We start from the raw sequence: 23405 nt of genomic DNA, 5'->3' as shown, positions 1-23405 counted from the left end.
TCTCTGATGCCCATTTTTCACCAGGATAATCCATATTTTTGTCTCAAAAATTTAATTTCCTCTTTTTTCAGATATTTAAACATGTTTAAGTGAAGAGGGGTCTCATACATTCCTAGAATTCTATTTTCTACACTGTTGTAAATAGTGCTGTAACAAATATAATGAGTGCTGCTGTCTTTTTTATATAATTACTTTTTTTTAAGCTGGATACCATGAAATGGGATTGCAAAGTGAAATGGTAGTTTTATTTTTAGTTCTTTGAGATAGCTCCCTACTGTTTTCTGTGAAAGATAAACTCATTTACATTCCTACCAACAATGTATCCTTGCTAACATCTGTTGGTTTTGACTTCTTAAGAGTCGCCATTCTGACTGTTGTCAGTTGATATACTCAGTGTGGTTTTAAGTTGATTTTCTCTGATGATTAATCATGTGGAGCATTTTTTAATGTGTTTGTTGGCCACCTATATTTCTTCTTTTGAGAAATGTCTGTTGATGTTGATGTGCTTTACTCAGTTTTCTATAAATCTGTGGGCCTTTCCATGTGGTTTTTCACGTTCATGAAGTTGTTTGTGGTTTTTTTTTCAGGTGGAATTCTTTGACTTCCTTGTAGATTCTGGACACTAGTCTTTTGTTGATGGCATAATTGGCAAATATTTTCTTCCATTTTGTAGGCTGTCTGTTCATTCTGTTGATTGTTTCTTTTGCTGTGCGGAAGCTTTTAATTTTAATCATGTCTCATTTGTATATTTGGGGTTTTTTTTTTTTTTTTGCATTTTTAAAGAGTCTTTATCATAAGTTCTTTGCCTGGGGCAATGTTCAGAAGAGTTTTTCCTAAATTTTGTTTTAGGATTTACATAGCTTCCGGGTCTCACATTGAGGTCTTTAATTTATCTCGAGTTAATTTTTCTACATGGTGGGATTTAGGGATCCAGTTTTACTCTTTTGCAGACAGCTACCCAGTTTTCCCAGCATCCTTTATTGAATAGGGTGTCTTTCTCCATTGTTTATTTTTGTTGACTTTAGCAAAGCTCAGTATGTTGTAGGCAGGCAGCTTTATTTCTAGTTTCTCTATTCTGTTTCCTTGGCATCTCTGTACATTTTTGTACTACTAAATGCTGTTATAGTTACTATGGCCTCATAATATAATTTGAAATCAGACAGTGTAACGCTTCCAGGTTTGTTCTTCTTGCATAGAATTGCTTTAGCTGTTCAGGCTAATTTTTGCTTTCAAGTGAATTTAACAATTGCTTTTTCTCTAATTCTGTTAAAGAAATGACATTTGTAATTTGATAGGAATTGTGTTGAATCTGTAGTATGCTTTGGGCAATATACTCATTTTAACAATATTGATTCTTCCAATTTGTGAGCAAGGAATGTTTTTCTATTTGGTTGTGTTGCCTAAAGTTCCTTCCATCTGCGTTTTGTCATTCTCTGTGTAGAGGTCTTTCACCTGCTTGGTTAAATATACTTCTCAATCTCTCTCTCTCTCTCTCTCTCTCTCTCTCTCTCTCTCTCTCTCTGTGTGTGTGTGTGTGTGTGTGTGTGTGTGTTCTTAATTTGGTTCTCAGCTTGAATGGTACTGATGTATAGATAGGCTATTGATTTTTCTACCTTGATTTTGTATACAGAGACTTTACTGAAGTCATTTATCAAGTCTACAAGACTTCTGGAAGAATCTGCAGGATTTTCTAGGTATACAGTCATGTCATCAGCACACACAGATAATTTCACTTCCTCTTTTCCAATTTGGATGCGCTTCCTTCTGTTGCCCGAGTGCTCTGGTGAGGACTTCTATATCTGTGTTGAACAGGAGTGGTGAGAGTGGATATCCTTATCTTGTTCCATTTCTTGGGAAAAACTTTCACTTCTCCCCCTTCAATTTGATGTTGGCTGTGTGTTTGTCATGCAGGGCTCTTATTATTTTGGGCTGTGTTTCTTTTATGCCTAGTGCATTGAGGGATTTTATCATGAAGGGATGTTGAACTCTATTGAATAGTTTATCTGCATCTGTTGAGATGATAAAATGCTTTTTGTTTTTAGTTCAAGTTTATATCATGAGTCACCTTTGTTGACTTGCATATATTGAACCATCCTTTGATCTCTGGAATAAAGCCAACTTGATCATGATGAATTATGTTTTTGATACACTGTTAGATTCCATCTGTTCATATTTTCTTGAGGATTTTAGCATCTGTGTTCCTCAGGTCTCTTGGCCTGTGGTTTTATTTTTCTGTTGAGTCCTTGTCTGACTTTACTATCAGGGTGATACTGATTTCACACGAAGAGTTAGGAAAGAATCCCCATCCTCGATTTCTTGGGAATAGTTTCAGTATGATTGGTGTCAGCTCTTCTCTGTATATATGGCAAAGATTGTCTGTGAATCCATCTATTGCTGGAAGAAGTTTTAGTACTGATTCTTTTTCATTAATTATTGTTGGTCTGCTTAGGGTTTCTATTTTTTCCTGTGCAATCTTGGGAAGTTGTATGTGTCTAGGAAGTCATCCATTTTCTCTAGGTTTTCTGGTTGATGTGCATAAAGGTGTTCACAGTTTTCTCTGATGATCGTTTGTATTTCTGTGGTGTGAGTTATAATGTCATCTTTATCATTTCTGATTGTGCTCATTTAAATCTTCTCCTTTTTTGGTTAGTGTAGTCAGCCATCTGTCAATATTGTTTATACTTTCAAAAAACCAACTTTTTATTTCATTGATTCTTTGTAATGTTTTTGTCTTAATCTCATTCTTTTTCTGTTCTTTCAGAGTTTCCATTGTTTTCAGGGTCTGATGCTAGAGAGTGAATGCGATCCTTTGGTGGTGCCACCATATTCAGATTTTTCACACATCAGAATCCTCACACTGATTCCTTCTCATCTGGACAGGCTGCCACTCATTCTCTTTGGATTTATTGTCACTGGGATGGGGTTTCTCTGCACATTTCCCCCAGCCCCGCAGGGAGTGTGACTGTAGAGCACGTTGGGAAGAGTCTCTAGGCTTTGTCCCATAGTCTTGGGGGCTTCTGCAGCAGGGTTTGTGTTGGGCTGTGCGGCTCAAATGCAGGCCGGGAGCTGGTGCTTAAGGGGAAGAGCCAGCCTCTGCACAAGCAGGTGGGTGTGGACCTGCCGCTTCCTGTGAAGTGCTGTCTGTTGTTTCAGGTGAAGGGCTGGACTGTGGAGTGTCTGGAGCCCTGAGCTTCCTGTTCCGCGGGGTGAGGAAACACAGCTGGGCAGAGCCGGAACCCCTGGTTTGCCCACAAATACCCTAATGATGAGTGCCGGCCGCAGTCCTGAAGCGTGTGGCTTGGGCAGCATGTGGGAAATGCCCTGAGGTCTCTGTTGGGGGTGAAGGAGCTACATCCATTTCCAGTCCCATAGGGAGGAACATCACCTGTTTCTCTATCACACGCCTGCTCCAGGGCTCTTGAGTCTCAGTTCAGACACACACTGTTGTCCCTCCCCAGGCCACTGTGTGGCTGACAGCCATGGGAAATACCTGCCTGCCACTCTCTGCAGGAATCATCCCAAGGTAGAACCTCCTGACTCAGCGCAGTGCAGACCCCTCAGCGGCTGCCTGTGTCTGACGTGGTCACGCTGCTGCTTCATGCAGCTGGGATGTGGGGCTTCTGCCTTTCTGGCTGGACAAGCGGAAATCAGTTGTGGTGTTGCTGGCTGGGGGCACCCGACCTCAGGCCCTGGGGTGAGTGGTCAGGTGCCAGCAGAGTGGGAAAGGGCTGGCAGTTCCCCGGATCACATGCCTCTAGGTGGCCAGCTGGACAATGTGAGTCCTAAAGGGGCTGGACTGGGATTTGGCTGTTCCAGGGTTCAGGTGCCGGCTGTGATCAGGAGGGATGGGCCGGTCCCCAGGTCATCGGCAGAACTCTCAGGCGGCGCAGGCAGAACGCTTAGGTGGTAGAGTCCCGGGGCAGATCACAGGCCTGTGGGGACCGGGCTCTCAGAAGAGCTGGAGGCTTCGGCTGAAATGTCCAGGTGGGGGCCGGGCGGCTGTGCTGTGGGCCTGTGACTGGGGAGGGCAGGGCCCCTCGGCTGGGGCACTGGAGACTGGCAGCTGTGGGCACAGGGCCCGCTCACACTTCCCTCCTGAAGAAGTGGCACTCAGTTTTGCTCTGGGGACACGCAAATGTGCCAGGTCTCCCTACTCCCTCCCTGGGCCTGGGGCAGCAGGGGCCGAGGCAGAGGTGGCACTGACTGCATAGGGCTCGTCAGGGGCCTCTGAGCATTGGGCTTTCAGAGGGCACCCAGCCAGGGCCACAGTGTTCAGGCGGGGGCAGGACGGGTGCACTGGGGACATGAAGCTGGCAAGCCCCATTTAGCAGGAAAAAAGTCCCATTTAGCAGGAAGCGACAGAAGTGAGCGAGCCATGGGGTGCTCAGCTTGGCTGCTTCTGTGCCCCAGCTGTCATATTTATCCTGGGAGCCCACAGAGGTGCCTGGCCTCCTCCCTCCCTGCTAAGGCAGCGGCAGCTGGACCCTGTCTGCTCAGGGATCAGAAGCCTGTGGGATTCCATGTGGACTCTGGAGGCACCTCTGCCAAATCTCCAGGAACTCCTTGTGTGCCTCTGCAGGCCAAGGTGAGTCAGGGGCTCTTCTGTGAGCAGGATTGTAAAGGGCCAAGACAGGGGTGTGGAACCCAGGGGCTCACAGCCACTCACCCCTTCCCTTTGTTAGGGAGCCTCTCACCCACTCACCCCTTCCTCATGTTAGGGAATCTGTCACTCACTCACCGCTTCTCCATGTTAGGAACCTCTCCTGGCTCTCAGCTTTTCTTCCCTGTGCTTTCCATGTCCTCAGTCTCTGCGGAGCCCCAGTGCGCTCTCTTAGAAGATCCCCTTGGTGTTTTGGTATTTACTCACCATTTTTATTTCTCTTAACGAGAGAGGCACATCAGCTGTTTCCGTTCAGCCAACTTGAACCTGAACCCTCAGTCATTTTTCCTCCACTTTTTATTTCGGGAAATCCAGTCCCAATGTGCTTGCCATTCTTTTCAGAATAATTGTATTTTCTCCAGTAGTTTTAAAATGACTTTTTATTTATTCTAAATATCCTTCACTCTACCACAGTAAGACATTAATTTCATTGATATATTTATGCACATTAAGATTATGTTCTTTTGTCATTTCTGTAAAAATGGCAACTATTTTCTTTGCAGGTATTTACTGACTATCATGCTCCTTATAAGTGTGACACAGAGATATCAGTTCACTCCTATTTCTTGTGTGCATTAATTATTTTTACCAATTTTTTCATTTTTAAGGTTTCTCTGATGACTTATGAAAATTTTAATAATATTCTACACCAATATATTATTTATCATTGTAGCTGTCTCTTGTTCTTGATGAAATTATTTCTGAATATGTTAATATAATTTGTATTTTTCATCTGACAATATTTATCCAATTCCTTTCTGTAATTGCCTGTTTTTTCTCTAATGGACTCTGTGATTTTCATTCCTCTGGGGTGGCTTTCCTCTCACACACCTGATCTTCCATGCAGAGTTTCTCCCAGGGCTGACTCAGGAATGAAAACTCATGAGGTATTGCTGTAGCCACTCCTGCCCTGCAGTGTCCACACTCCCAAGCTTGGAATCAGCTCTGTGACATGCCTGGCATGGCGGGGCCCACGTGAGCCTCACACGCATGTGCGAGAGATGCCCGGTCCAACAATGATAAAGCGCTTCTGTGTCATGCGCACCCGGGACAGGAGTTCAGTGCTGAGTGTGGCCCGGGTCACTTAGTTGAGCTATCCCAGATTCTGTCCACAAACACAGACAAGGGGGAATCACCGTCTTCCTAGGGTCCCATGGTTTCCTCCACTTTTCTCTTTGTTCTGAGAGAGAGACATAGTGCCATGCCTGCTCTGTAAGCTGGATGGATGCATGTTTTACCTGCAGACTTGAACTCAAGTTGAGGTCTTGAACATTCCTAGGTACTGATAAAGGAGCTTAGGTTGTTTCTAGAAAACACTGAAAAATTAACCCTTTTGCTAATGATGTGGAAACAAGCCCTGACCTGAACCAAACTCCTGAAACTGTCAGGTTAAACTTCATTACCCAATCCCCTCACTGCAGACACCCAACAAAAGTCACAGATGCAGGATGAGATGACTCATTTTTAAAACAGGGAAGTTGAGAAGGGAACTATTTTGTTGAAAGGAAACCCACAATCCAGTACCAAGAAAGAAGTCAACTTTTCTTCCCATTTATCTGCATTTCTTCTCTGTGCTCGCGGCCACACGCAGCTCAGCCTGGACTGCACGGCCAGGTGTCAGGTGCGTCTCTGCTGACCTGAGCCGGCCTGCAGCATGGACCTGCATCGTCCCTGAAGCATCTCCAGGGCTGGAGAGATGACAGCTACGGTAATGCCTTTGCACTGCTGTGCTGATGGACGGGGTGAGGGAGGGAGGGAGACCCCATGGGGAGGCTGTGAGAAGGAAGGGGAAGCCTTTGCTCACCCTCATCTAGAAGGGCAGGTGCAGAAAAGCACCAGTTCTATTGGCTGCTACATCCCAGCTCCCAGTGAGATGAAAACAAACCAGACAGACAGTGGCTGGGGGTTAGGAAAGACCCCATTACAGTCTGAAATGTCTGCAGAGGGGTTGGGCCCACCCCCACCTCAGCCCTACTGGGGATGGCAGCTTTGCTTCCTGTGTGGGTGCAGATGACACAACCCCATGACAAGAACGACCTAGCCTCCAAGTGTCCACACCCTGTGTGTCTCTGTCCTGCCAGCACCGAGGGCTCATCCATCCGCAGAGCAGGGCAATGGGAGGAGACGCCATGACCCCCATCCTCATGGTCCTGATCTGTGTCGGTGAGATTTGAAGAAGGAGGGGAGATTCTAACCTAGGAGGGACCTCACCCCACAGCCAAACTCTGGTCCATGAGGAGACCCCAGGGCTCACGAAGACCCCAGGGAGGGGCGGACCTGCTCAGGCTTCAGGGGCAAATCTCTCACAGGAAACTCTCTTCCAGGGCTGAGTCTGGGCCCCAGGACCCACGTGCAGGCAGGTGAGTCTGTCCCCAGCTGGCCCACGTCCTCCTCCTCACTGGGGACAAGGCCCACCCCCATGCAGCTGGGGAGGGGAATAGCAGTTCTGGGCTGACTGATGGGGGTCTGGAGGGTCCTGGGCTGAGAGCTGGAATCTGTTGGGTTGGGTGGAAATGACTTAGAATCTGACCTCTGCTTTCCTGCCAGGGACCGTCCCCAAGCCCACCCTCTGGGCTGAGCCAGGCTCTGTGATCACCCAGGGGAGTCCCGTGACCCTTAGGTGTCAGGGGAACCTGGAGACCCAGGAGTACCATCTATATCGAGAAAAAAAAGCAGCATCCTGGATTAGGCAGATCCCACAGGAGCTTGTGAAGAAGGGCCAGTTCCCCATCCAGTCCATCGCTTGGGAACACACAGGGCAGTATCGCTGTCAGTATCATGGACACACTCACTGGTCAGAGCTCAGTGACCCCTTGGAGCTGGTGGTGACAGGTGAGAGACACTCAGGAGCCCCAGCCCCAGGCTCAGTCCAGGAGGACGGTTGGCTCTCAGGGGCATTTCCCTCTCACAGCCCAGCCCTGGGGATCATGTGGGTGTGAGCCCCACTTAACATGGTGCCTCCTTCTCTCCTAGGATCCTACAGCAAACCCACCCTCTCAGCCCTGCCCAGCCCTGTGGTGACCCCAGGAGAAAACGTGACCCTCCAGTGTGGCTCACAGGTGCCATTTGATGGCTTCAATCTGTGTAAGGAAGGAGAAGATGAACACCAGGCCCGTACCTGTGAGTCATCCTGGGCCGTCTTCTCCGTGGGCCCCATGAGCCCCAGTCGCAGGTGGACGTACAGGTGCTATGGTTATAACTCTCACTCTCCCTATGTGTGGTCTTCACCCAGTGATCTCCTGGAGCTCCTGGTCCCAGGTGAGAAATTCACAGCATTGCCTGGAGATCCCTGAGTCTCCGGGCAGGTGGGGAGGAGCCGCGTCTCGGGGCAGCTCCAGGTGGGACGATGTTGGGGTGAGAGGGCTCAGGGCTCCTGGGTCAGAGACACAGGAAGATCTGCAGTGGTGAGGCCAGGGGAGAGGGAGGATTTGTGGGGAGCCTGAGGGTCGGCTCCTGGAGACCATGACCACCTTTCCTAGGTGTCTCTAAGAAGCCATCACTCTCAGTGCAGCCGGCTCCTGTCGTGGCCCCTGGGGAGACCCTGACCCTCCAGTGTGGCTCTGATGTCGGCTATGATAGGTTCGCTCTGTACAAGGATTGGGGAACTGACCTGCTCCAGCGACCTGGCCGGCAGCTCCAGGCCGGGCTCTCCCAGGCCAACTTCACCCTGAGCCCTGTGAGCCGCTCCCACGGGGGCCAGTACAGATGCTCCGGTGCCCACAACCTCTCTTCCGAGTGGTCGGCCCCCAGTGACCCCCTGGACATCATGATCGCAGGTGAGGAGCCCAGCGGGTTCAGTCAGGGGCCCAGGCTCTGCACAGGCCCTGCCAGGGAGCCCAGGTGGTGATGGTTGGGATGAGGGATGGGGGTCCCAAGGGAGGGAGAGCCAGAGACAGGGGGTGGGCAGAGATGGGGAGACTCAGAGCAAACAGAGACAGAGACTGAGGGTCCCAGAGAGAGGCCTGGGGAGGTCTCAGCTCAGAACAAGGCGGGGCAGCCCCTCACCCATCCTCTTCTCTCCAGGACAGATCCCTGACACACCCTCCCTCTCAGTGCAGCCGGGCCCCACTGTGGCCTCAGGAGAGAATGTGACCCTGCTGTGTCAGTCACAGGGGTGGATGGACACTTTCCTTCTGACCAAGGAGGGAGCAGCTGATGCCCCGCTTCGTCTAAGATCAAAGTACCAATCTGATAAGTACCAGGCTGAATTCCCCATGAGTCCTGTGACCTCAGCCCATGCGGGGAACTACAGGTGCTATGGCTCACGTAGCTCCAACCCCTACCTGCTGTCTAACCACAGTGAGCCCCTGGAGCTCGTGGTCTCAGGTGAGGCCCCTGACCCTGTCCTCTCTGAGCTCAAAGGCTCAGCTCAGGCCCTGCCCCAGGAGAGCTCTGGGCTGGGATGGAGGGAGGGGGCTCTGAAGGAGGCTCAGCCAGAGGGACCTCAGCCCTCAGAGGGAAGGAGGACAGTGGGACCCTCCCAGGCACACCCACCCTCAGGGGCATCGCCAGCATTGTCAAGAGCAGAGGCGGGTTGGGGAGGGGACTGGAGGGCCACAGGGCCAATGTGGAGAAATTTGGTTTGAGGTGGAGGCTTCAGGCAAGACTCAGCTCCTCCGCCTCCTCTCATTCTTTACCCAGGACCCTCCAGGGGACCCAGCCCCCCATCCAGCAGTCCCACCCCCACATCTGGTGAGTGACTAAGGCCTCTTGTTGAGGAGGGACTGTGGCCTCCCCCAGGGCAGTCCCAAGTCTCCCAGAGGATCCTCAAGGACTCAGCACAGGCTCCCAGGGTCCCTGAGGCTGGGCTGCTGAGGGGTTGGGGCTCGAGGTAGAGGGAGATGTTGGGGCCCTGCCTAGGGGAGGAGCAGCCGGGCTGATGTGGGGAGATGGACAGCCCTAGCCCTCACCTCTGTGTCCTGACCCAGCAGGCCCTGGGGACCCGCTTGTCACTCCCCCGGATTCAGATCCCCAAAGTGGTGAGTGAGGGCCTCTGAATGGCAGGTGTGCAGGGTCCAGGGGAGGCAGGGGTGGGTTCTGTCACTGGATTAAGGCTCCTCTGGAGATGGTGACGTGGACAGGCCCCTCCCCCACCTGGGCCTCAGTTTCTCCAAGTGTAAAGGAGAGAGGCTTGCACAGGTGGGAAAGTTCCTTTCAGCTCTGACTCCCAGCTGTGACCTCCTGGGGGTGGAGGCCTCCCAGGGAAGCCTTCAGACCCGATTTGTCAGGGGCCTGTCCTGTCCCACCTGCAGCAGTGACAGTGACACTGACCTGGGGCAGGGGAGGGGAGCAGGGCCGTGGTTCAGGAGATCAGGCTCTTTCCCTCCAGCTCTGGGTTTCAGCTCAGGTGCAGGGAACAAGGGCTGCAGGTCAGACTCCCGGGTTCCCTTCCCTGCTCTGCAGCTGCCTAGCTGGGGGGCCTGGGGCAGGCAACTCCCCTCTCTGAGCCTGTTTTTTGTCTGTAAAGTGGGTGGGGTAGACATGTCAATTCTGTGCTGCTCGACTGTTGTGGGGGTTGGAAATGAATGAGGGCCAGCAGTCACCTGCACACAGTAGGCGCTCAATCAGTGACATCACCCCATTCCTGACGTCATCATGCTCAAGGTCTGGGAAAGCACCTGGGGGTTGTGACCGGGGTCTCAGTGGCCCTCGTCCTGCTGCTCTTCCTCCTCCTCCTCTTCCTCGTCCTCCGACGTCGACGTCAGGGCAAACACTGGACATCTGGTGAGTACAGAAGGGGGGATTCTGTGGGCCGACCGAGGGTGGGCTCAGGGCAGCAACCAAACAGAATCCAAAGCACTGGGAAAATGCAGCTTTGCGAAACTGTTCCAGCATTTCTCACCAGGCGAATCGAGAAAGCACTTAATGTCAGTCCCCACGTACAAATGTAAAGTGTCCTTCGGGCTCTCTCCGTCTGAGACATTTGGAGCATGGAAGCGGGAGTGTTTCCAGGTTTCCTCCCTTACCTTTGAGCTGCGTGTGCAGGGCAGGTGTTCCCAGGGCTGAGACTCTGTCCTTCTTCACGCAGCCCAGAGAGAGGCTGATTTCCAACATCCTGCAGGGGCTGCGGAGCCAGAACCCACAGGCAGAGGCCTGCAGAGGAGGTAATTCTGCCCGAAGACCCCAGACTCCCCCCACCCCAGCCCACACACTGCTCCTAAAGCTCCCGTGTCCTCTCCTAGGTCCAGCCCAGCTGCTGACACCCAGGAAGAAACCCTCTGTGAGTGAGAGGAAGAGGAGGTGACCCCAGCCAGGAGGGAGATGGGGGCCCACAGTTTCCATAGCAATGGGGAAAGGGCACAGGCTGGAAGGGGTCTGAGGCTCAGGGTGACAGGATCTCACCCCACACTGTGGGACCTCCAGACATCACAGCCCCTCCCTGGATCTCAGTGGCCGGGTCTGGGAGCTGGGCAGGGGCTGGTGGGGCTGAGAGGTCCCAGGGAACCTTCCCAGGAGATGAACCCCTTGCTCTGCCCAGCAGATGCTGTCGTGAAGGGCACACAGCCTGAGGATAGGGTGGAGCTGGACACTCAGGTGAGACCCCACCCCTGTCCCGGGCACCAAAGGCCTCCTGGTGCCGGATCTAAGCCAGCAGGACTTCTCTGTCCTCCTTCCCCTGCTCTCAGCATCATCCAGGGTGGACCCTCCATGTCCAGCATGCTGCCTCCCGCCTGCTGTGACCTCACTCTCTCCTGGTGTCCTGGGACCTCGTGGGCCTCCTCCCGGGTCCCCTGCCTGCTCCTCATCCTCTGTTTGGCCGTCTGGTTGTTAGAGGACTCCCCAGGCCTCAGGAGGATAAGGAATGAACCACCCCGGTGCCTTGGGCTCCCCTTCATTCATTCACCCAGCGAGTGTTCCCAGGAGCTCACTGTGGTTGGGGCTCCCCGTGGGAGCTGCAGACACAGCAGGGAGCAAAGCCGCCCCTGCCCTCCTGAGCTCACCTCGTGGTGGGAGACAAAATGCAAATAAACACACAGTGTCCAGGAGTGCGACGTGCTGTGAGGACAATAAACCAGGGAAAGGGCAGAGAGTGCAGGGCAGTGGGGCCAGTCTGAATGGTGAGGGGAGGGCTGTCTGGTCAGCTGTCATCTGAGAAGCCCGGACGGAGAGGGCCACACCATCCTCTAATGGACAAGCCCCTGCAGGCAGAGGAAACAGCAGTGCCAAGGCCCCGAGGCAGCAGTGAGCTCTTGTGGGAAGGCGGGTGTGAGGCTGCAGCCAAATAGGCAAGATCAGAGTGAGGAGGAGAGGCCAGAACTGCAGGGACTGAGCAGCGAGACCCTCCACAGCCTTAGCGCGTCCCTGAGATTCCATCAGGAAAGGGATGTAAACGGATCACTCTGGAAACACTGGGAGAACTGACTCCAGGGGGTCAGGGGGACTCAAGGGCACCCCCCACCACTGTCTCTCCAGCACAGCCCACATGATGAAGACCCCCATGCAGTGACCTATGCTAAGGTGAATCACTCCAGACCTAGGAGAGAAATGGCTTCCCCTCTTTCCCCTGTCTGGGGAATTCCTGAACACAAGGGACACACAAGCAGAAAAGGACACGCAGGACAGGCAGGCAGGTCCTTTCCTCTCTCTCACCCCCACCACGTTTCTTCCCTCTCATTCTCCCCTCTCTGCAGGCTGCTGCATCTGAAACCCCCCAGGATGTGACCTACGCCCAGCTGCACAGATTGACCCTTAAACGGGAGGCAACTGAGTCTCCTTCGTCCCAAGCAGGGGAACCTCCAGCTGAGCACAGCATCTACGCCACTGTGGCTGTCCACTAGTCCAGGGAGGACCCAGACTCTACACACTATGAAGACTCAGGACCCCAGAAGGCATGGAAGCTGCCCCCAGTGGGCACCATTGAACCCCAGCCAGCCTGAACCCCTAACATAGACCACCAGAAGATTCTGGGAACTTTGGGAGTCACCTGATTCTGCAAAGATAAATAGTATCCCTGTATTATTAAAATAAAGAAGCAGGCCTCTCAGTTCACAATGAGTTAACTGGTAAAACAAAACAGAAGTCTGAAAATGTTTTTAAATTGATTGATCATGTAAATATTACACATCAAACCAATGACATGGGAAAGTAGCTTCTAATCAGGACAAACAAAAGATAGAGGAAAAAGTAATAAAGTCAAAAGGTTTATTCTTGAAAACATAACGATACATGAATCTTGGTCACAATGAGGAAAAAAAAAAAAGAGCAGGCACACATTTCCATACAGGAACAAAACAGGAGGCAGCACTACAGACCCTACACACAGCTTTACAAGGTGAAAGAAAACTGAGCAATTCTGCACTGACGTAACAGAAAACGCAGATGAGATAGATGAAATATTCAAAACTACAGTGTATTTAATGAACTTAAGGATAAATGGAAAATCTGAATCATCATATGTAAACATATATAAAATGTATTCATCCTGTAATCAAAAATGTTCCCACAAAGCAAATGTCACTTCAGGAAGGTTTGTTGGTGGCTTTTTCAAACACTTATGCACTCAAGAAACACACACACACACACACACACACACACACACACACACCCCATACCGAAACTTGCATAAATTTTCCCTGAGAATATTTTGTATATATTTACATGAATAAATTTTATCACACTAGGAACAAATTGATACCAAAACTTGACAAGGAAACTACAAAATGGGAAAGTCATAGAAGATCTCTCAAAGAAATTTAAATCCCTTAACAAATATTAGCAAGTAAGATTCATGTCTTTATAAAATAGACAATATATCATGACCACACTGTTTTTTATTATTTTTTTATTTTGTTTATGAAAAGCAAGAGTAGCCAGGGGAGGGATAGCAGGGGGTGGGGAGGTCGGGGAGGAATAACATTAGGAGAAATACCTAATGTCGGTGACGGGGATGGAGGCAGCAAACCACCATGGCATGTGTATACCTATGTAACAATCCTGCAACATCAGCACATGTACCCCAGAACTTACAGTAAAATTAAAAAAACTCAATGTAATTCAACCTTTTTTTTTTTTTTTTTTTTTTTTTTGAGACGGAGTTTCGCTCTTGTTACCCAGGCTGGAGTGCAATGGCGTGATCGCGGCTCACCGCAGCCTCCGCCTCCTGGGCTCAGGCAATTCTCCTGCCTCAGCCTCCTGAGTAGCTGGGATTACAGGCACGCGCCACCATGCCCAGCTAATTTTTTTTTTGGTATTTTTAGTAGAGACGGGGTTTCAACATGTTGACCAGGATGGTCTCGATCTCTCGACCTTGTGATCCACCCGCCTCGGCCTCCCAAAGTGCTGGGATTACAGGTTTGAGCCACTGCGCCCGGCCTGTAATTCAACCTTTTAACAAAATTAACAAAAATGACCAACTCAATAGACAAAGCTTTTGTCTTAGCACTTTTTCATATACATGCTGACCATTTGCATGTCTGCTTTTGAGAAATGCCTGGTAAGCTCCTTTGCCTGTTTCAAGTAGTTTCTGGTTTGTTGCTCTTTCGTTCTTTTAGTTCCTCATATATTTTTGAATATTAATCCTTTATCAGGTATAGAGCGTGAAACAATTTTCTCCCATGTCTGCATTGTCTCTTGATTCTGTTGTTTGCTGTGCAGAAGCTGTTTAGTTTGGAGCCACACCCTTTGTCTATTTCTGCTTTTGTTGCTTGTGTTTTCAGGGTCATATCCAAAAAACCTTGCCCAAACCAACTTTTTGAAGCTTTTCTTCTGCCTGTTTTGTATATGGGATAAGATAAGGGTTTGATTTCATTCTTCTTCATATGAATATTCCGGGATGTGACCTGTGCCCAGCTGCACAGCTTGACCCTCAAACAAGAGATAACAGAGCCTCCTTCCAGGAAAGGGAACCTTCAGCTGAGCCGAGCCTGTATGCTGCTCTGACCATCCACCCGCCCAGGGAGGAGCCAGACCGCTTGGCTAATTTTTGTATTTTTAGTAGAGACGGGTTTCACCACGTTGGCCAGGATGGTCTCGATCTCTTGACCTCATGATCCGCCCGCCTCGGCCTCCTAAAGTGCTGGGATTACAAGCGTTCCGTTTAATCTTTGAAGCTGGTGATTTCGGGAGTGTCTGAGTGACGTTTTTTTCTGTTGAGTTGGAGCTGTACCTCTTTTGGCCTGTAGAGGGCGGTGCTGGGCTCTCGGGTTCAGGCAGGTTGCTGGGTGGGCGGGCCCTCCCTGGAGATGGTTTGCAGGTGGGATGGGCCCCGCCTTCCCTGGAGATGGTTTGCAGGTGGGATGGGCCCCGCCTTCCCTGGAGACGGTTTGCAGGTGGGATGGGCCCCGCCCTCCGAATAGCGTCTCCCAGAGCTCCAGCTTCCTGGTTGGGGTCAAGCTGGTGTATTTGCGGCCTGAGTTCTGCGGAGGTGCGGCCTGCCAGGCCTTAGGGTCTGCTTCCCTGCTTTCATCTCTGCCCCCCTCTGTGGGATGGTCAGTCCTGCTGGCCTTGGTCCAAACTCCGCCCAGGTCCCTGCGACAACGGGCCTCATCCCGAGGTAGCTGCTGCTCCGGTTTGCATGGCCCACCCGCAGCGCCCCACCGTCTGGCGCGTCTCTCGTGGACCGGACCGTGGGTTGCAGGAGAGATGAGGTAAGCACAGGGTACGAAACGGGGCAGCGAGGGGGTTAAGTCCCCCAACCCTCCCAGCCAGCTGCACATTTCAGGTGGGGACGTGTCCCCAGCCCCGTCTTTATTTGCCCTCCTTGGGCAGCTCTCGCCCTGCGGCTCCTTCTCTGGGTCTATTTTAGGGTCCTATCAGTCCCGCAGAAATGAACCTGGCACCTTGTTCAGAATCGTGAAGTCCCTTAGCCCTCTGAGTCTCATTCTGGGGGAGCTGCATTCCGGTGCTGGCTTCTCTGCCATCTTGGTACCGCCCCCTCCCACACACATTCTCACTTCTTTTTCTAAAAGGGTAACAAATTATCTTCAGCTTGCACCCCTCTGTAATGCACTCTAAACCCTGGAACTTCCTTCACCTCAAAACTTTAAAAAGAAGGGACTCATTTTCTTATGCACAAGGGCATGGCGTCTTTACTAAACCTTTGCAAGTGTTGTAAAATCAAGCCAGCTATTTTACCAATCATACCAGGCAGGCCTAGGGAAATAGTTCTCCAAATTAGAAGAGCAACTTTCAGGGGAACCATTGAATAACCCCCCTTATGTGAAGCCCCCTCAAGTTCCCTTCTCATTACAGAAGCTTAGGCAAATAAACGGAAACTTAGGCCAATTTTCTAAAAACCCGGATGGTACATAAAACTTTCCAAAATTTAACTCAGGTGTTTAACTCATGGAGGGATGTTATTTTGCTCCTAAACCAAACCCTAAGAGCAACTAAAAAGCAGGTAAGGCTGCAAACAGCAAATAATTTTTTAAAGATAAGCAATATGTCTTCTGTCACACACTAAAAGGGGGGAAAACATAGGGAAGGCAAAGAAATAGCAGAAACACCATTTCCGAAAGGGAGGAAAGCAGGCCAGTAAACAACCGTAACTGAAACCCCATAGCTCAGAAAATAAATGGAAAAAGAGGCACTTTTTAATATGCATTTGAAAAGGCCTACGGAAAACCAGGGCCAAACCCTCAATCACTCTAAACTGTCTATAATGGACCAAAAGCCGAATAAAAATCCTGTAGCCTTTAAAAATGGCTAAAAGAGGCTCTAATAAGGTGCACCTCCTTAGCTCCAATTTCAGTTAAGGCCCAGCTCATCCTGAGGACAAATTTATTACACAGACATCTCCCAATATTTAAATTAAAAAAAAAGAAAGAAAAACAAAACTACAAAAGCAAGCTGTAGGGCCAAATAGCACCTTTAAAAGCCTCCTGAATGTGGCCACTTCGGTCTTTCATAACAGGTACCAGGAGTCGTCCCAAAAGAAAGAGAAAAGCTCAGGAGAAGGACAAAGCCTCTTGCAGCAGCTTTGCAGGCTCGCGAAGTCCAGGATCACCAAGGTGCATCCCCTAGTTGCTGTCAGTGTGGCAGGCCAGGGCATTTTAAAAAGAAATGTCCAGGGAGCAAAATGAAACAACCTCGACCCTGTTCAGCCTGTGGCCAAAACCACCGAAAACGGAACTTCTCCCAGAAGTGGACGCCACTGAGTTCAAACTCCAGCCTCAGATGGTCCAGCGAAACTGAGAGCTCCTGGGGCTTGAACCTTGGCTCCAGTGGCTCAAGCTGCCCTTACAGCACAGGAGCCCTGAATAATTCTGGAAAAAAAGTTAAAGAAAAGTAGACTTCCTTGTAAACACTAAAGCCAGTCTCTCTTTTCTCTAACCCAGGCCTCCCTTCTTCCCATAGCACGACCATAAGGGGCATCTCGGGAAAAAGTCTAATCCAATATTTTCTCAACCTTAGTTAACACGTGTTTTGAAGCTACTGTCATGATAGCTCTACTGGTCAGAAAAGCCCAAGTTAACCCTAGAGAATTATTTAACTGCTTACAATTCTCATAATGGGGCAGGATCACTGTCCTCTAGGGGGCGCTCTTAGCTGATAAACAGGCGGTAAATCAAAAAGTACATAAGGCAGAAGCAGCAGGAGTTGCTCTTCCCAGGCCAAGCACTCAATTAGCTGAGCTAACAGCTCTTACAATAGCACTTAAATTAAGCAAGGAGCCGGGCGCGGTGGCTCAAGCCTGTAATCCCAGCACTTTGGGAGGCCGAGGCGGGTGGATCACGAGGTCAAGAGATCGAGACCATCCTGGTCAATACGGTGAAACCCCGTCTCTACTAAAAATACAAAACATTAGCTGGCCATGGTGGCGCATTCCTGTAATCCCAGCTACTCAGGAGGCTGAGGCAGGAGAATTGCCTGAACCAGGAGGCGGAGGTTGCGGTGAGCCGAGATCGCGCCATTGCACTCCAGCCTGGGTAACAAGAGCGAAACTCCGTCTCAAAAAACAAAACAAAAAATTAAGCAAGGAAAAGGTAGCTAACGTTCCCACTAACTCCAAGTATGCTTTCTTGGTTCTCCATGCTCATGCTGCCATTTAAAACAAATTTTTTTTCTTACTGTTAATAAATCTCCTATAAAAATATCACCCAATGGGCGGGCATGGTGGCTCACGCCTGTAGTCTCAGCACTCCACCTGGCCTCGGAGGCCAAGGTGGGCGGTTCACCTGAGTTCAGGAGTTCAAGATCAGTCTGGCTAACATGGTGAAACCCCGTTAGTACTAAAAATACCGAAAAAAAAAAATTAGCTGTATATGGTGACACACACTTGTAATCCCAGCTACTGGGGAGGCGGAGGCAGGAGAATTGTACCTGGGAGGCAGAGGTTACAGTGAGCTAAGAGCGCACTATTGCACTCCAGCTTGGGCAATGAGCAAAACTCCGTGTCAAAATAAATAAATAAATAAATAAATAATCAGGTTATTATCCTCAGTTTTTCTTCCACAAAAATTTAGCAGGGATACATTGTCAGAAACATGAAAAAATAAGGTGGCTGAAAGAAAGAAATTAGCCAATCAGGCAGCTAATTGGCTTCAAGACAGTAACACACTTGAAGCTCTTTCTAATCTAAAAAGGCTTCTCAAGAGAAATTAAACCTCAGTATTCCCCTTAAAAAGAATAAACCACTTCTCGAGGGCATACTTTTCAGCCCTTAGGATGGCTACAGTCAGGATGGCAAACTCTATTTGCCAGGCCCTAGCCGAAAGAAAGTCCTTAAAATCCTTCACCATGCTTTTGACTTGGGAAATGATAAAACTTATCAATGTGCTCAAGAATTGTTTTCAGGCAGGAAACCTCTAACGTGGTTAAGCATGTAACCTCTCTAGCTCACTTCCAGCAAAAATTAGCAAAACTAGCAGAAGCCCATCCTCAGGAAATAAAACCACCTTTATCTAACCCAGGAAATTTGGTATTAGTAAAAACTCTCACCTCTGTTGCCTTCCCTAAGCGAAGCTAAAAAGGGCCCTGCTCCGTTCTTCTTTCCCCCTCGGCAGCAAAACTTAGAGGAATCCATTTCTGAATACATCATGCTCAAGTCAGAGCCCAGAAAGCTAAAAAAGTAACCCTTAACAGCCTCCCCAACCCCGAAAAAAAAAATACTAAATAGCAAAGTAAAAACTAGAAAATCTTCAGCTAAAAATTATTAAAAAAATAACTAAGGGCCACTCCTCTTACTCAGTCCCACTCCTACTCACCAAATAGTTTTCATTATTTCTAACTTTTCCTCACAAAGTTCACTGCCACAGTAAAACTCCTTTTTAATGCATATTTGCAGGGAAATTAAATTATTCATAGAATCGCATTTGTAACTTTATAAATCCCCAAAGGAAAATGTTATATCTTGGCCAGTAAAGTTTTTTGTTTTGTATATCTATATCACCTATCTATATATATATAATTGTGTTTTAGGTTATGGGGTACCTGTGAAGAACATGCAGGATTGTTGCATAGGTACAAACATGGCAATGTGGTTTGCTGCCTTCCTCCCCATCACCTATATCTGACATTTCTCCCCATGCTGTCTCTTGCCAACTCCCCACTCCCCACTGTCCCTCCTCTAGACTCCCTCCACAGACCCCAGTGTGTGATGCTCCCCTCCCTGTGTCCATGTGTTCTTATTGTTCAACACCCACCTATGAGTGAGAACATGCGGTGTTTGGTTTTCTGTTCTTGTGTCAGTTTGCTGAGAATGATGGTTTCCATGTTCATCCGTGGCCCTACAAAGGACACAAACTCATTTTTTATGGCTACATAGTATTCCATGGTGTATATGTGCCACATTTTCCCTGCCCACTCTATCATTGATGGGCATTTGGGTTGTTTTAAACAAAATTATTTACTATGCCACTCTTATGAAAACTGTTGTAGTCATGCTACTATTTGCAATAAAACTATACATGGTGGCATCCACAAGGTAGAATTCTGGTTGTAAAATTCTAATTGCTATAATATTTTGCCTGATTATCATCCTAATAACAAAATTAATAATTGCAGAAAAAAATTAGTCAAGGTGGTTATGCTTATAGCAGAAGTAATAGTAATGAATAAAAAGCAAGCATAAAAGTGTACTGTCATTAAGTTTAGTAAAACTTTTTTAAACTAAACTGTCATTAAGTTTAGTAAAACTTTTTAATAAGGTTCATAATATAATACACTCTAAGCTATAAAAAGGTTATAAAAATTTACATAAAGAAGGATTTTGTACAGTAAATACTGTCCTAAAAGGAAACACATGGTTGTTTAAAGGAAGAATATTTAGGACAAGTCAAAAAGTTTAAGTATATTATAAGAGGGTCAGTGAAAGTCATAAAGAAATTTAATAGTAAACAAATGTCAAAATTAATGCTAAGGTCATTTAACCACCCAATATATATTTCTCCCAATCATATTTCAAGTTGTAAAAATGGCCTAAGCCTAACGTTGTTATCTAATGGCAAATTCAGAAGGAAATGCATGCTTTTCTCCAGGTAAAGGTTGCTTTTATAGTAACGTTTCTGGTGATGGACAGCAGCATCTACTGGAGGCAAACCTGTATTTCAGTCCATTGGTGAAACTAGCAGGTGTTAAACTCCACTGTAGTTATGGTCTGTAGGGCCCCCACTAACAATAGTAATCTTCTTCTCCCCCCACCCCCGAGACAGAGTCTTGCTCTATTTCTCAGGCTAGACTGCAGTGGCACAATCTCACCTAACTGCAACCTCCACCTCCTACGTTCAAGTGATTCTCCTGCTTCAGCCTCCCAAGCAGCTGGGACTACAGGCACACGCCACCACGCCCAGCTAATTTTTGTATTTTTGGTAGAGACGGGGTAGATCACTCTAACGATAGAGGAAATTGCATTTCTCCTATTTCTCTCTCGTCTGAAGCTCCAACCATTCATAACTACCTGGTGCTCCCTGAGTATACTGAGTTCACTTTCATTGGGGTTGTTCTCTACCTTCACCTTCTTCTTCCTTCTTTCCTGGGTCAGATGCTGCTTCTTCAGGTATCACCTGAGAACTTTCCACTTCCAAAAAGGTTAACCCCAATTCTTAGGGGAAAAAGTGCTTCCTCCCTTGTGTTTCATCACCACCTAATCTTCCAGGAGCATCATTCTATTATTAAATTGTGTTTGTTTTCAGATTCAGAGTCTGTTAAAGGCAGTGAGCAAAGGACATGAGCTCATCCTGCATTGGATGTGGCACATCAGAGACCCAGGAGTTGTTTTCTAAATGAATCTAGGAATAAACAAATACCAGGATCCCTCAGGGCTGATAGAGTCTAAAACATCATATGGAGAGTCTGGAACATTAGAACATAAACCAGAGAATGTGTCAGATGTCTAAAGACCTTCACAGCAATCCTAGCAATTATTCATAAAGCAGCTGTCATTACTGAGCATAGTTTATCAGGTTATTTCTAGGCAAATAATGAAAATCACAATAAATAGCCTACATTATTGAGTGACTGCTAAGAACATGGTAGCATTTCACTATGTACATCACATGTATTAACTATGTAGTTCCCTGCCAACACCATATAAGGCAGATACCAGCACTATTCTAGGTTTATATATGACACAATAATAATGTGGGTAACCTTCCCTAAGTCACATAGTTAAAATGGGCAGAGCTGTGATCCAGGCCTCCTGGATCCAGAGTCTTCCTTATTAGTTCAACTGCTTGCTTCCTATGAGAAGTAGAAGAATATAGCAATCTCTGATTGTCAATCCACCCTATATCCTTATAAAGAAGACACTTTTGTTACTGCAATTTTAGAGAAATGCAAAGTGAGCCTCAGAGAGGCAAAGTGACTACAAATAAACAAAGACCTGCATCTCTCAGGGTGACAATCTCTGATTGTCAAGCTACCAAATATCCTTACAAAGAAGACACCAAAAGAGAAAGATAGCAAGAGGCAGCTGTAGGTTTTGAAAGTACTGTGATGTAACTCCAAGCCTGTTGCTTTTTAGTCAATACCCTGTAACTGGTTTCCTGAGCCTGGTCTGGAAAGAGATGACCTGAGATGGAGGAGGAAGAACCACCTCCCGATGCCACCCTGGGCCATGCTAGTGTCACCCTGCTGGGTGAGTGCCCAGTGGTCGTCCTGCTGGGTGAGTGCCCCGTGGTCGTCTGGCTGGGTGAGCTTCTGAACTCCATTCCTATTCAGAATCCATAGAGTGGATGTGTCTTTTTTCAATTTATTCTGACACACTCACTAAATAGTTATTAGGTTCCTTCAGGGAATCTCTATTTGGGAGTCTCAAAGAGGGGCCTCAGCTTATAGAAATGTATCAGCTAACACCCCAGAAAACGGTGGAAGCGTTATCCATGTCCCTGCAAAGGACACGAGCTCATCCTTTTTTGTGACTACACAGTATACCATGGCGTATATGTGCCACATTTTGTATCCAGTCTATCATTGATGGGCATTTGAGTTGGTTCCAAGTCTTTGCTATTGTGAACAGTGCCGCAGTAAACATACGTGGAAACCACCATTCTCAGCAAACTGACGTAAGAACAGAAAACCAAACAGTGTAGTTCTCACTCATAAGTGGGTGTTGAACAATGAGACAACGTTGAACACATGAACACAGGGAGGGGAACATCACTGTTGGGGGTTGGGGAGCAAGGGGAAGGATAGCAGGGGATGGAGGGATTGGGGAGGGATAGCATTAGGAGAAATACCTAATGTAGATGACGGGCTGGTGGATGCAGCAAACCACAATGGCACATGTATACCTATGTGACAAACCTGCACGTTCTGCACATGTACCCCAGAACTTAAAGTAAAATAAATAAATAAATAAAGAGTAGAAGGAGGAGGAAGAGGAGAAGGAGGAGGAGGAGGAGGTGGTGGAGGAGGAAGAAGAGGAAGAGGAGGAGGAAGAGGAGAAATGAAACAGTGGAAGCAGTGTTGGCTCCTAGACTCTGACCATGGTGCTGAAACTACAGTGCATGGCAACATCCCAGTCAGCACCATGGACAGCGACCACAAGAGCCACTCTCTTGGGACTGGATCCTGATAGAGGATACAGGAAGGGTGTCTAGGTACAGAGCCAGGTGTGTTGGAGACCTTGAGTAGGAGCCACAACTGAACAGGATGTGGGGAAGCTGAAGAGGTAGATGACGTCTAGTTGGACCTTGGAATGTTGCTATCTGGATAGGCAATTATTTTTCTACTCTACAACAGGGTAGGTAGAGGGGAAGCCAAGATGGAAGCATCCTGGAACTTCCTTGGTCATATAGAATACTGACTTTCCTCGGTTGCTTATGAGTGTATATTATGAGTGGAATAAGATTTGAGTATGATTATCTCTTAGACGAAAATCTGTTTTTGCAAGGTTCTTCAGAGAAATGGAACGAACAAGATGTTTATTTATGTATATACCTATCTATCTGTCTAAGTATCTATCTATTTCTCTAGGAGTGTACATTTTGAGTGCAATGTGGCTCCATTTACTGTGGGCCAACTTTTGTTCCATGTTTTAGCCAATAAACCAAACAGACTATTAGAGCCACGTTTGGCCCACTGAGATGCAGCATTAAATGCAGGTCTCTTCTTAGTAGGTCTATATCAATAACATTGACCTGGCTCATCTTTATCTTCCTTTCACCATTATCCAAAACCCTTAATGTCCATTTGTACACATGTTCTCTAGATTTGTATGTTTATAAATCAGAAAAACTTAGTAGTCACTTTGCAGTGTAGCACATTTCCTCAGGGATCACACACTCAGCCTATGGCTTAGAAGCAAAGATGGGTAGTGGGGGCGGATCCTGAGGAAGATTAGCACTGTCTTGCGTGGCAACTGCCT

At 48.0% G+C, this 23405-nt stretch overlaps 1 protein-coding gene across 3 annotated transcripts; it reads left to right on the top strand.

Moving 5' to 3' along the window:
* The first annotated feature begins 6228 nt into the window (after positions 1–6228).
* LOC141581229 (leukocyte immunoglobulin-like receptor subfamily A member 3) lies at positions 6229–12949 on the top strand. Of its 3 annotated transcripts, none has more exons than XM_074385940.1 (14): positions 6229–6368; positions 6742–6823; positions 6985–7020; positions 7208–7492; positions 7634–7918; positions 8140–8436; positions 8684–8986; positions 9302–9352; positions 9592–9639; positions 10265–10384; positions 10689–10764; positions 10843–10880; positions 11142–11194; positions 12292–12949. In XM_074385940.1, exons 1-14 carry the CDS (start codon positions 6357–6359, stop codon positions 12436–12438), a joined length of 1833 nt encoding a protein of 610 aa, XP_074242041.1. In that variant the 5' UTR covers positions 6229–6356; the 3' UTR covers positions 12439–12949. The 3 variants fall into 3 exon arrangements, with proteins under 3 accessions (XP_074242041.1, XP_074242042.1, XP_074242040.1); XM_074385941.1 differs by having other exon boundaries at positions 9589–9639; positions 10722–10764; XM_074385939.1 differs by having other exon boundaries at positions 9589–9639.
* Positions 12950–23405: the final 10456 nt, after the last annotated feature.

This window comes from Saimiri boliviensis, chromosome 14 (genome assembly GCF_048565385.1).
Source record: "Saimiri boliviensis isolate mSaiBol1 chromosome 14, mSaiBol1.pri, whole genome shotgun sequence".
Classification (NCBI taxonomy): Eukaryota; Metazoa; Chordata; class Mammalia; order Primates; family Cebidae; genus Saimiri; species Saimiri boliviensis.
Note: the sequence above shows the minus strand (reverse complement) of the source record. Positions and strands in the feature narration are given on the sequence as shown.